Below are 12,500 nucleotides of genomic sequence, written 5' to 3' on the forward strand. Positions count from 1 at the left end.
CCGATTCTTGAAAGGTCGACACACCGACCACAGGAGGAACTCTCGATCCTGGGTCGTGCAACTTATGTTGCGTGTTTCGATTTTTTTCCCATCTGTTGATTCGATTGAGTATCCGTCTGTTTGGCTGCTCCGCTGATCGGTCTCACAATGTCTCTTCAGCGATGCCGAGCGGGAAACAGAGTCTGTAAGGGGGAACCTAGGGGACCATTTCTTCCCTTCCTTTTACGGTGCGTTTCTCATATAACATCGTGTGCGACGGTGGCGGCGACGGTGGCGACGAGCTACAGCAAATCAGGTTTGAGATCGCGTCCGCGCGGTGCCTTCACTTTGATCTCGATCTCGATCGTCGACGACTGGTGCACCGCGGTGGTTGTCCGCGAATGGCTAATCGTTGGCTGCCTTTGCTGCCGTTGGTTTGCGGCTCGGTTGGCTGTGGCTCGTACTAGCGCACGCGGTCGCTAGTCACCCTGCCAGACCTCCGACTCCTCATATCCGGGAGCAATATTGCCGCGATAATTTGTGTTAACGATCCGCGAGAGACCATTCCGTTTTCGTTTTGCGAGTGCGTTTGTGTCTGTGTCTGTGTGTCTTTCCGTACCATTTCCACCCTTCCTCAGCTTAGGAGGACCTCAGCCCCAGCCTCGCGCTTCATCGCGGTTTCCGATGAAAAGTTCATTCCGGTGATTCGGCCTGGGCGCGGCGTTCGAGATCCGTTGGGTGGCCACACCGCTAAAACGGGTTAATGGGGGCTAGATGGTGGAGAGAAATTGGCACAAATTTGGATCGAATTTTATGCTTCGCCACATAAACCCACCGGACGGATGATTATGGGCCCCGGGAGTAGCGGGAAAATGTCAACCGGGATAAGGCGATGGTCCGCTCGTACCGATCGATTGAATTATAATCATTTCCTTTCCGTCCGTCGGTCCGTCTGTCCGTTGGAATATTAATTCCCAATCAAAAAGATTAGTTTCTCTATTATGCGCCGGTGGCCGGACATGGTAGCTTGGGCATTAATGGAGTGTGCTATGTTCCATGGGTAAAAGTATGCGCATAATAGAGTCATTGATCAGTGACACATGTTGGCATATACTTTGATGCGAATGTTCGCTTTTTTAAGGAGTAATTTGATGAAGATCTTCGACATGTCTTTTGATTGGACATCTTTTGATTGGACACCTTTCATTGAAACAATCAAGATTCTACTGATAATAATGTTTCTGGAAATGTAACAGTCAATTCAATGCAATAAAATCGTTACTATCCTTTGGCAAAAAAACATCGTCATTAACATCACGAAATATAATTTGTATAATTGATTATTAGTCAAAACTGTTCACTTATGCGCACTACTCACTAAAGGGTTTGTCGTCCTTAACAACAAATATTCGTTATTCTTTTTATTTACAGTTTTAATCGAGCAATTGATTAGAATGCTTTCTCTTATATTTTCTCTTACCTTATGATGATCGGTAATTTTACTGCCTCTACCACTATTGGCTTTCAATCACCCCACAAAAAAAACAGTTTGAAGACACCACAAAGCACGACAAAAAAATAGTATCTTTCAACTGGAAAGAAGAAATAGTGATCTACAATCATAAAATAAAAATGAATTAGCATGCTGTTTCATAAGAAAACTGAAACAAAAGATGTCCTTTGTACGCATCAATAGCATTAGAGATATTAGGTTTTAGTTACCCAACTATTGCTGTGTTATTATTGCTATACTGCTTAACAAGCGATCAAAGCATTGAAACGACAACAGAACACTGAGACCTTGATGCTTCATTTTTTACTAAGTCTCCTTGTCTCGATACAGCAAACTGTATGCACAAACACCAGTTCGATCGATAACCATTCATCACATTACGATCGATCCACATACTTGGATTAAACATTTAGAGAAAAATCGCATTACTCTTGAGATCCTAGTACAGCTTCCCTCTGGATCATATTTCAACAATATTTCCCAATGTGTTTTTCCTACAAAAAATTAATCTCCTCCACCAGACTGCTAATAAACTCCGCACCGCATTCGCAACACCGGCTCAGTTTCGTGTCAATCATCACGAGCAGCTCGCGCGCTGCCACAAGATGAAGAAGGAAAAAACCCGACAAACGCGTCCTTGCACAAGTGCGCCCCCCCCCCCCCCCCTTTCCACTTGGCCAATATTTCGAGCTTCAAGTTCTCAATCATCTCGACGCCAACGATTGGCATATGTTAATTAGCGAGGGCCCACATTAAAACCGCAATAAGGTACGGTGAAGGTGCGGTCCATGTCTTACACAGAAGACTGGTGCTGGTCGGTTGCGGAAGCACCGCCGCGCACTTTATCGGCGCACCCGGACTTCATGGCTAACCTTTGAGATTAAAATATTTTTATGATTTTCTCCAATCGTAAATATAAACAAAAATGGCTCTCTGACCAGCGGCGCACCGTAGCGCGGAGAAGATATAGCGGCTGCGGTGGTGCTGTCCGTCGTAGAACTAGTCCGACCATCCGGTGGGGCTGGTTTGGCTGGATATTTCCAAAAATACGACCCCACAAATGACGACGTACCTAGAGTGCGGTGCGCCAGTGTAATTTACCGTTCGGTAAGACACACATGCGCACCTCATTTTGCATCCAGCAGCAATTCCTTTTGGAGTACGTGGCATCAGACAGGTTGATGGGCGCTGCTCCTCTCCGAGTGGGTGCCACCATTCTGCTCAGTCTCATGCGGACCGTTTCCTATAATTATTGAATCAGAGAGGTCGTAGAGAAATTATTTAAAATTAATTAACATTCATTACAACGTTTAATGAACTCCCGGGTGAAGTGAAGGCTGGGAACCGGGGAGTAGCTCCTGCTGCTGCTGCTCCTGCATCATTAGGAGACTCTCCAGTCTCCCGGCACACGACGGACGATTGCAGATAATTTTCAATCATCCACCTGCCTCACTCAGCTGGAGATTGCTTTTAATGGGCCTTGCGCCCAGTTGATGGCAGTGCAGTAGTGGTCCTTCGTCTCCGCCGTCGCAGCTGACGGAATGTGAACTCCGTTTCGCGTTGCCCATTCGGTTCGTTGTCATTGTCTTCCGCCTTGACAGCGGCCCTCCCTTGGCACAAGACACACAAGACGGATTAACCAAATCATGCACATTGTCACCGGGTTCGGAAGCGAAGACGCTGGGGATGATGTTTGCTGCTAATTTATGAAACATTGCATATAAACGAGCCCTCATCCTCCCCTTCTAAATTGCCTCATTATGTCGTCGACCACACCGACCACCGACGACGACGACGACGACGGGGTTTCGGAGGAAAGTGCGTGCGTGGACCGTTTCGACACATTTTACTATTGACAGCTCGGATCATGCTCGGATGCTGCTGCTTGTATGCGCGTGAGAGCGACTCCCCGCACTTGTACGATTATGAGCACGCGCGCGCCCTAGCCGGTGGAGCCACCTGGCTGACAGGCAGGTGGGCTGTTAATAAGCCTCTCATTAGTGAGTGCCACCCACAACGGAACGCACATCAGCGTTTAATGGAATGGTATAACTGTTTCCTTCACTAAAACTCCCTCCTCAATCACCCAATGCGCCATAAGCGCGGTGCGTCATTCGTCAAAGCGGGTAATGAGGATGGTACCTAGGGTGGTTATGAGCATAAAATGGCAAAGTTATTTGTGTTTACCAACTAGGGTGCTACGTGTGGCGGTGTCACCGCATGCCAAGTCACCATTTTGCTGTCGTCAGTTCTTAGTTTATGTTTTCATTTGCCAGAGGATACGTTAACGCTTCACTAATGAGTTGGCAAACGGTGTCGTGCTGTGCTTCTTATCGTTTCTTTTGAGCTGTCATGGCAAAAGAGAACAATTATTCATTCATTTTTCTCGACTTGTGAAGGACTTTGAGGACGAGAGTGACTGATTTTTCTTTCTAATATTTAATTCTTGTTTCACTTTTGCTATTGCAAGATTTTTGCATTTTTTTTTCGAAAACTGGCTATTCTACTACCGGTGATTCAAAATTATTCTCCTTGTTTTTTTTTCTATTACTAATGTTTTGGGAAATAAATTACACTTTACAAGTTTACTTAGGCTATCTATAACACCCCGGAATTAATTGCCACTTTTTGTGCATTTAATTGGATACTTTCCTACGTTTTTAATTGTAAAGCATATTTTACAAAGAATGAGACGCAAGACTTTCATTTTATAATCTCTAATCTTTGTCAAAAAAAACAGTGAAAACACGAACCGCAGATTTGGCTTGTAATTGTTAAATAAATAAATAAACGCTTATAATATTGCCAGGTATTTTACAAACAGCAAAGATTATAGCTAAAAATCCATCGTAATATTTACGAATGAGAGCACACGGTGAGCAAGAACCTCCTTCAACAGTTAACAACAGTTTAACCAATTCGTTCAAACGTCAACACGGCGTATCCTGCAAACCAGCCACACAGCCTCTCCGAACCGCCATTACCGCCATTCAGATCGGATCGGATTCTGATGGCGATGCCTCTTCCGGCAGCAAACTCAATCAGCCGCCCGCTTCCACAATCCGACCTGCAGCCACTTGGTGGCGAGCATAATTTGCTAACAATCCAAATTACCCTCATTACCCCGAACATGAAGGGGACCTTCAATCGAGGAACAAACCAACACACACGCATGCACAACACAATTACTTCATGTTCGCGCGAGGACTTCGTCTCTCCTGTGACGAGCGGCGGATACCAAAATGTCGGACCCCTCTCTAGGGCAGTCTAGAGCCCGTCCTGGTTTGCTGTGATTGTGATTTGTTGGAATCGCGCTGCCGGGCCTCTCTGCCAATTATTTCGCAAATAATGAAACCTATCGTAAACGTAGTACTTTGCGTAGAACAACGCCCCCTCCGGGCCATTCGCTTACAGAAGCGAAGGGGGCCGGGATTTGATCTCTAAAATCTGCTCCAGGTTGTTGTTTTTATTTTTTTGTTGTTGCCTTCCCCCATTTCGTCCCATCCTGATACAGATCCCTCTTGAAGGAGAGTTGCTGCTGGGCTTCCCGTCGCGTGGAATGCCGTACGCCTGATGCTGCTTTTCATAACGCTTACATTGTTTATGCTTCTGCCTATGTACAGTTTATGCGCGGCTCCTAGTGTTTGTGAGCGTTTTTTTTACATTTTGTTTTTGCTCTTGGCTCTACCGCACACCTACACATGATCCACGGAGGCTGGCTGCCGAGGGAGGATTTAGCAGCCTAATAATCGTGCAGTGCCAGCGAAAGATGAAGCAGGGCGGCGGCGTAAGCGTCATAAAAAAGATTTGCCTGAAATCTGATATTTTATTTAGCTCGGGAAGCCGCGAGACAGCCGAGACGACCGGAAAGCATCAGCAGCCATCATCATCCTATCCAGCATCTCCAGCCGTAGCATATCTTTTGGTACTGGTGCACAGCTCCATTCCATTCCATGCCATGCCATCCAACTCCTTCTCATACGTCGCCACCGATAGAGCATCGCAACATGGCTCCCGCACTTTATGCTCCATTCTTTGCATTCCATTCTCGTTCTTCTCCTCCGTTCTGGTGCCCTCCAGCATCCAGGCGGTTTGCGTTGCGTATGGCGGGTGCAATGTTTTCTGAACCATCATCCATCCTGTACCACATATGCACATGCCTTTGGCGTATGTCGATTCACAAGAAATTTCCCACTAAACGCGACTGAATTATCAGACGAACGTACAATTCGTAGATTTGCTACGCGTGAGATTCGCGGTTTTTCATCATTTTCAATCAAAATTAATGTGCTCGAATGCGCTTCTGCAACTCGACGGCCGGAGCAAGTGACGGAAGCGTGAAAGATGATATCTAATCGGTCGCAATTCATCGGAGCTCATTTAGTTTCATTGAATGGACGAACGCGCCCAACACTTCGCACCGACGAGTGTGGTGGATTGGAAATGCTTCTCAGAAGTGGTCTCGCTCAAGTGGAAGCGAGGATTGCTGCTATTTTATGTGTAGCAAGCAGCGAAACCGGGATTTATGCGCCATGTTTTTTATTATAAAAAATGCCAACCTACGGAAGGAATTGAAATTGCCCATTTTTTAGGTGGTGATCCTTAAGGGGGGCCTTCGGTATTAAATTTTGTTTTGTGACACATTATATTTAACATTTTCCCCTGAATGCTTATCCTTTCAGGAATATTGTGTTATTTTTTTGGATCAATCGAAGCAAAACTGACTAAGTTACAGATTTGTTTAAATCCGCGTTTCATACAAGGCTCCATACAGCACGTTACTTTGAAGAGCGTTTCCCAAAACCAACGTTTTCAAAGTCGGTACCCATCGTACCGTAGAAACCACTGGACCGATCGATTCGAAATTTTTAACACATTATCTGTACACTCTTTGCCACGTAGTTCCGTCAAGATTTTATGAAAATTGTTGATTCTTTTTTTTAATAAATCTTTAAAAACCGTGTTTTTAGGCAAAATGGCAAACAGCATCAGTTTTTCAACTTCAAAAATCTGCCAAAAACCGAAAAATAGAAAATTCAACAAAAACTCGACGAGACTACCTAGATAAACTTATAATCTTTCAAACGAGCTTCGATTTGTATTTTTCTGATAACCTATCACGCAGCTACGATGAGCACCGGAAAAAGTATCTTTTCGAAGATATGACTGCCTAAATTTGAAGCAATGGATGAAGTTTTTCACAAATCTTCCTCAAAATAGAACGAAATATTCTTCAAAAGTTGTAGTTTAAAATGCCATTCATTTGAAAGATTAAAATTGAATGGTTACGACACAAAAAATCGTCAAAAATGATCCGTGTTTTGATAAGAAATTAGCGAAGCCCCCTCAATGAAAATGATCCATCTACATCCCCTGAAAATGTTTTGGTAAAGCGAGACCTCTGGCATCAGTGTTTGTAATTCATTCCATTACTTTTGTGAGCTTGCTTAATTCAATAACATTATCCTTGTTTTGAACATTTACTTCTACTGTTAGTTCAAAATTCTGTTGCTAGAACTCATTTTTAATTTTTGTCATTGTTAGCCAGCATTACTCTTGCCAAATCGGTTTAACCAGTTCATAAGTTTTATTGCATTGTTTTATACAAAAAACATTACAATACAATTACATATAATCATGCTTATGGGCTAACAACTTTTTTTCCTAAATAGAAGAAACATGCTTAAGCCAACCGAACAACAAAACCACAAGCCGATACTGCTCATTGTCTCACTAGGAAGGAGGTTACTTCCTTTGTCTCCATTCTATTGGCTATCGAAGAGCTGAGGAGACCAAAAAAGGAAGAAAAATCCTTGTCATCTATGCAACCAAACCAATCCCGCCGTAAGCCGCCTCTCATATTGTTTGGATCACCGATCCTGCTTAAGCCTCCGTTAGCGGCTCGTGGTCCTCAGGCCAGGCCAAGGAATGGAAGTTTAAATATTCATGTTTACGCGTCGTCATCAAATCTGCTCCACTCCACCTTAGAGTCGCATCTAGGCTGTGCAAACACTAACCAACTGCACACAGAGAGCGCTGTGAGCTCTTCTTGCCACAAGAGTAGTGGGAGGGCCCACTCCTTACTTAGCAGGATCGCTCTCGCTCTCTCTCTCTCTCTCTCTAGCCAGTGTTGATGCCGCCGACGACAACGACGACGTCAAAGGACACGCACCCTTCGCAACTGGTCTCCGGCATAAATACTTTATTAAACGGTTCCGTTGCAGCGTTCCGGCTCACTTGATAAATCATGCATCGTGAGTGTCTTCGGCAACGGCAGCAGCGGTGTCTCTTCCCCATGTACCCCCTGTAGAAACTGCTGACTCCAACCGATGCTCGTTGGAGCATGAGGCGAAGGCAAATAAATAAATATGATTGCAATCGGAACCATCCCCCCGCGCAATTGGCTGTGTAGCAGCAGCGGAACGAGCCCAACGAAAGAGGGGGAGCTCATCGTATCGATAAGGCTAAGGCTAGTGCCTCCTAAGCAGCACATCTACAGTGGGCTCAGTGTGCGATTTGTCGTGGGTGAACCGAACAGGCTTCCAAGGATACTTGGGGAAGGATTAGATACTAACCGGTGGGGGAGGTTATCGGTTCTGGGCTCGGTTTCTGTCAACACATTTGGTGTCGGCGTTCGGAGTTCGAAGGCAGAAGAAGCCTTTCCACACAGGGCGCTCGGTTTGGATTACATTTCGAGATTCGACTACCGACGGAAACGCTTCACGAAAGTCAAAAGATCACGAGACGCACGTGTTGTCGTTTAGGGCCTCTCTCTCTCTCGCATTCGGTTCGCTCATCCATTCTAGCGTTTGATCCCTCGCTGATGTGTAGAACATCGCACTAGCATCACCGCATCGAGGGATTTCACGGGTTATTGTCGTGTTGTTGTTTGTTTGTTTGTTGTCGTCGTCGTCGTCGTCGTCGTTGTCGTCAAACCAACGTGAACTGATATTTTATTTATTGTCATCCTGTTCCCCGTCCGGTCTCGCGGTGGTGACATCTTTCGGCGTTCGGTGTGAGGCCTCCGTTGAGTTTAACGTTCGTCACCTTAGGCGACGAACCCCTCGGCCCCTTTAAAAGACCCGTATCCTTGGCGGCGACACCCTCCTGCAACCTCTCTTGTGATCTAGACCGAACCGAACTGAAAACCAAAACCCCGAAAAGAAAAGAAAATGGAAACGAGAAGAAGGGCGCACATAAAACATATCTAATCCGTCTAATATTATTACGACGTATTACAGCATCCCGAAGGGGGGGGGGGGGGCATGCGGAACCCCGGGAGGCATTCAAACCCGAGAACGCCACCATCGCCGGTGGTTTCAAATTTGTTTGTTTTTCCATCCGAAAAATGGATCAGCAACCGAATGAAGGGCAGACTCAATGTTATGATGCGAGTAGGCTCTATTACAAGCCCGAGCGGCGGTTCCAAAAGGATTCGGTACAACGCGGTTCACTGTGGAAACACATTCGATCTCCGTTAGCGAGCGAGTTCTGGAAGCCGATGAGATGGAATGGGATTGACTGGGCTGTTGATAAATAAACCGAGAAGTTGATTACATCTCGAACGATAGCGATCGGATTTTACCCGGGGAAGGAGTTACCAAATACACCCCGCCCGCATTCATTGATTCGCTCAATCAAATTTGCGGATGCGGATTTTAATAACCGATTTAATGGAAGTCATGTTTCGACTACGAGACGCGAAGCGTTCGGCGCTCTACGCTGTGCTTTGTACTGATTCTGAAAGAATACAGATAGTTAATAATTACTCAATGTTTTTATCAAATGTTCATTCAATTTCCAAAGAACACAGCCAAACAAAACACTAAATTTCTTAAAGCCGTGATCTTTTGAATCACTTTTACTTTGTCTAACTAAATGGAAGATTACTCATTGAGTTCAAATGAATGTTGATAGTAATGAAAGCAAATAATGTTGGCTCAAAAGAGAAAATTACTGTATATTAACTTCCGCATATTCGTAACCAATTTTGCCAACCAATCTAATGTGTTTCTAATGATTTCCAAATAAGTTCTAGAGTACAATCTAATATTCTACAAAGGTACAGCATAGAATGAAGGCAATTCTTATCATCATTATGCAAATCTCTATGAGTTTCAATCGGAATAACTGGCATAGGATGGTGTTTTAGTAATATTCTAATGATAACTAATAATCGTTAATGAGTGTTACACTCGATTCTTTAAGTTTAATTTGTAACGTGTCTTTGTATTTGATTTGGTAAATTATTGCCATCGTTATATCTGTCCTAAAACTTCTCACCAAAAAAAAAAACAACGTTGTTATTGGTCAAACATTAAGAAACTTGCGTTGATTTCCCGATCACGATGAAGATGATGCTTTGGGTACACTTTCACGATGCAGCCGCTGCGTGTTGCCTGGTTTCTATTTTAAATGGCACACTTTAATTCCCCCAAAAACTGTAATTATGCAAATAGGTTTATTAAAATCTTCATCAAAACACAAGTAGGCCGTGTCTGTGCTGCTGCCGGTAGCCGGTGCGCTATCCGCTCCGTTGCTATGCTGCAGCAACCCCCCCAAACCCGATGGTCACTCCGTTCGAACGCTCGAGAACTCGATTGGTTGCGGCAGGGTGGCCTTTTGATTGCAATTTTACGATCACCATTCCGGCGCAGTCAATTTTATAGTGCGACCATCTGCGACGTCGTCGTCGCACCGATGCCAATACGCCATCGGACCATCGATGGACACATCGGGTATTTGATGTTTTTCCCCGTTTCCATCGCTCCGCACACCGCTCCGGAGTATGACATGTGTTTTTACTGTCCAGACGCGCGTGCCACAGCAGTAGCAGCAGCAGCAGCAGCAGCAGCATCGGGGGAAGTTATTATCGGATGTTTGGAGGGAAGACTTAATGATGAGCGAATATCGGCGTAGTGGAAATCATCGAACGAACGGACGATTTCCGGACCGTCCAACTGTGGCCAAACACGGTCAGCGTAATGTTATTGAACATCCCTGGTTGACATTATTAAATGAAACACTAGGAGCACTGGTTTGCTAGGGATCATTACACTGCAAAGCCTTAAAATGGCCTCCAATTCCCTACTTTTGGTCCCTTATTTACTTAACATTTCTTCTTCCTTTTGATTTCAGAACTACTCTAAGGACAACGATAGCTTCTAGGAGCATAGGCTCCATGATGCTGATAATTAACTGAAGCTACTCCTTCTGTCCCCAAAAGCGTGTCCCGTGGAAAACGAATCCGTATCTTCGCCAGTCGAGCGTTTTAAGCCACGCGTCAGAACCGAATGCACTAGAGCCGGGAATCACAGCAATGATCATGTCTGCCGAGTACCGATTGCGAACGTTGCTGGCGTTGCCGGCGTTAGTGTCACCGACCGTGGTGGTGCGTGCGTGCAGGAGACCCCTCGGTGCCAGTTTGCCAACCGATGGCCGGAGTAGGATCCTGCAGCTGTGCCTGCTGCTGCTGGTGTACTGTAACGGGTTAACCAGCGGGAGCTGGTGGCGCATCGCTGACCTGTCGCTGGATGCGGTTCACTTCCATCGGGATAACCGCAGCTTCGAGCTTTGCGGTGATACCAGCTTCTTCACGCCGCAGCAGCGTGACAAATGCTACGACAATCCGGAACTGTTGAAGGTATGCAACGGCCACCGCAGCATGTCCCCTTTTTGCTAGCTCGGTCGGTTAACTCGGTTCCTTTCTCGGTTCTCTCGGCCCACAGGTCATCGTGCATGCGGCCAACACGGCCAAGTACGAGTGCCAAACGTACTTCCAAAACAATCGCTGGAACTGTTCGGCCAAACGTGGCAATGCCATCTTCTACGGCAACTTTGACGATAAAGGTAAGAAGGGAACTTGGGGGGGGGGGCGGTTGGGGGAGGGAGACAATGAATGACCATCTGCAATGTTGTCTGCTCCGTTTTGGCTTGTAGGCAACCGCGAGACGGCTTACCTTAGTGCCATCAACTCGGCGTCACTCGCGTGGACCATTACGCGCTACTGCACCAAGGGTGAGCTGACCACCTGCCACTGTGACCACATCCAGCGCAAAAAGCACAGCAAATGGACCTGGGGTGGCTGCTCGGAGGACATCAACCATGGCATCAAGCAGGCCCGGCTGTTCACCGATCCGCAGGAGAACCGCACCAGCAGCTTTGGGCTGATGAATCTGCACAACAACGAAGCGGCACGACGAGTACGTAAGTCCTGGGCCCCTCGGTGCCGGGTTCTCGATACTAGAAAGTGGCTCGAATGTCCAGAGAATGTGAAACATGTTACATTTTGGTGTAAGATCAACCGGCGAGCGAATGCAACAATATACTGTTTGTCAAATTAAAGTTATTTTTACTAAATTAATCAGAGGTGTAGGTTTATGCTTTTGAATGATTGGATCAAGTTTTAGAGAAAAAATATGCTAAATTGGCTGTTATAAAGTATTAATTAGAATTTCAACTTTGATACATTACGATCAATGGAAATGAAGTGTCCCATTATTCCGTGCTCTCCGAGTAGTGAATGAGACCATCCATAAGCTGACTCATTTGCTTGTCTCGTTCTAATACCATCAGATATTGCGTTCCAAAATGGAGAAGGTCTGTAAATGCCACGGAATGTCCGGCTCGTGTACGACACGCGTCTGCTGGCGACGGCTACCGTCGATGAAGCTGATCGCCGATACGCTGGGCTCCATGTTCGATGCGGCAGCACAAGTCAAGGTAAAATAGTACTCCTGGTTAAGGTTTATCACTCCCCTACAAGCCATCGTTTTCCATCCGCAGCCCGTTGAAAACAAGGGCATCATCAAGAAGCTGATGCGCAAGGATCTCGAGTACAAGAAGGTGAACAAATCGGACCTGGTGTACATTGCCGAGTCGCCCAACTATTGTGAGGAAAATGAAAGGTAATACACGGAACCGAAAACCGAAAAAAAGGGGAAAATTCTGAAATACCTTTACACTCTCTCTCTCTCTCTCTCTCTCTCTCTCTCTCTCTCTCTCTCTC

At 45.7% G+C, this 12,500-nt stretch overlaps 1 protein-coding gene across 1 annotated transcript in view; it reads left to right on the forward strand.

Moving 5' to 3' along the window:
- The window catches only part of LOC126581314 (protein Wnt-1-like), a 23,456-nt gene that overhangs the window by 9,549 nt on the left and 1,407 nt on the right, over positions 1-12,500 (forward strand). The window contains exons 2-6 of the mRNA XM_050244881.1: positions 10,631-11,135; positions 11,221-11,341; positions 11,432-11,694; positions 12,068-12,214; positions 12,278-12,399. Coding sequence (XP_050100838.1) covers positions 10,812-11,135; positions 11,221-11,341; positions 11,432-11,694; positions 12,068-12,214; positions 12,278-12,399 — 977 coding nt within the window. The 5' untranslated portion in view covers positions 10,631-10,811. The remainder of the gene's footprint in view (positions 1-10,630; positions 11,136-11,220; positions 11,342-11,431; positions 11,695-12,067; positions 12,215-12,277; positions 12,400-12,500) is intronic.

Source organism: Anopheles aquasalis, chromosome 2 (genome assembly GCF_943734665.1).
Source record: "Anopheles aquasalis chromosome 2, idAnoAquaMG_Q_19, whole genome shotgun sequence".
NCBI lineage: Eukaryota > Metazoa > Arthropoda > Insecta > Diptera > Culicidae > Anopheles > Anopheles aquasalis.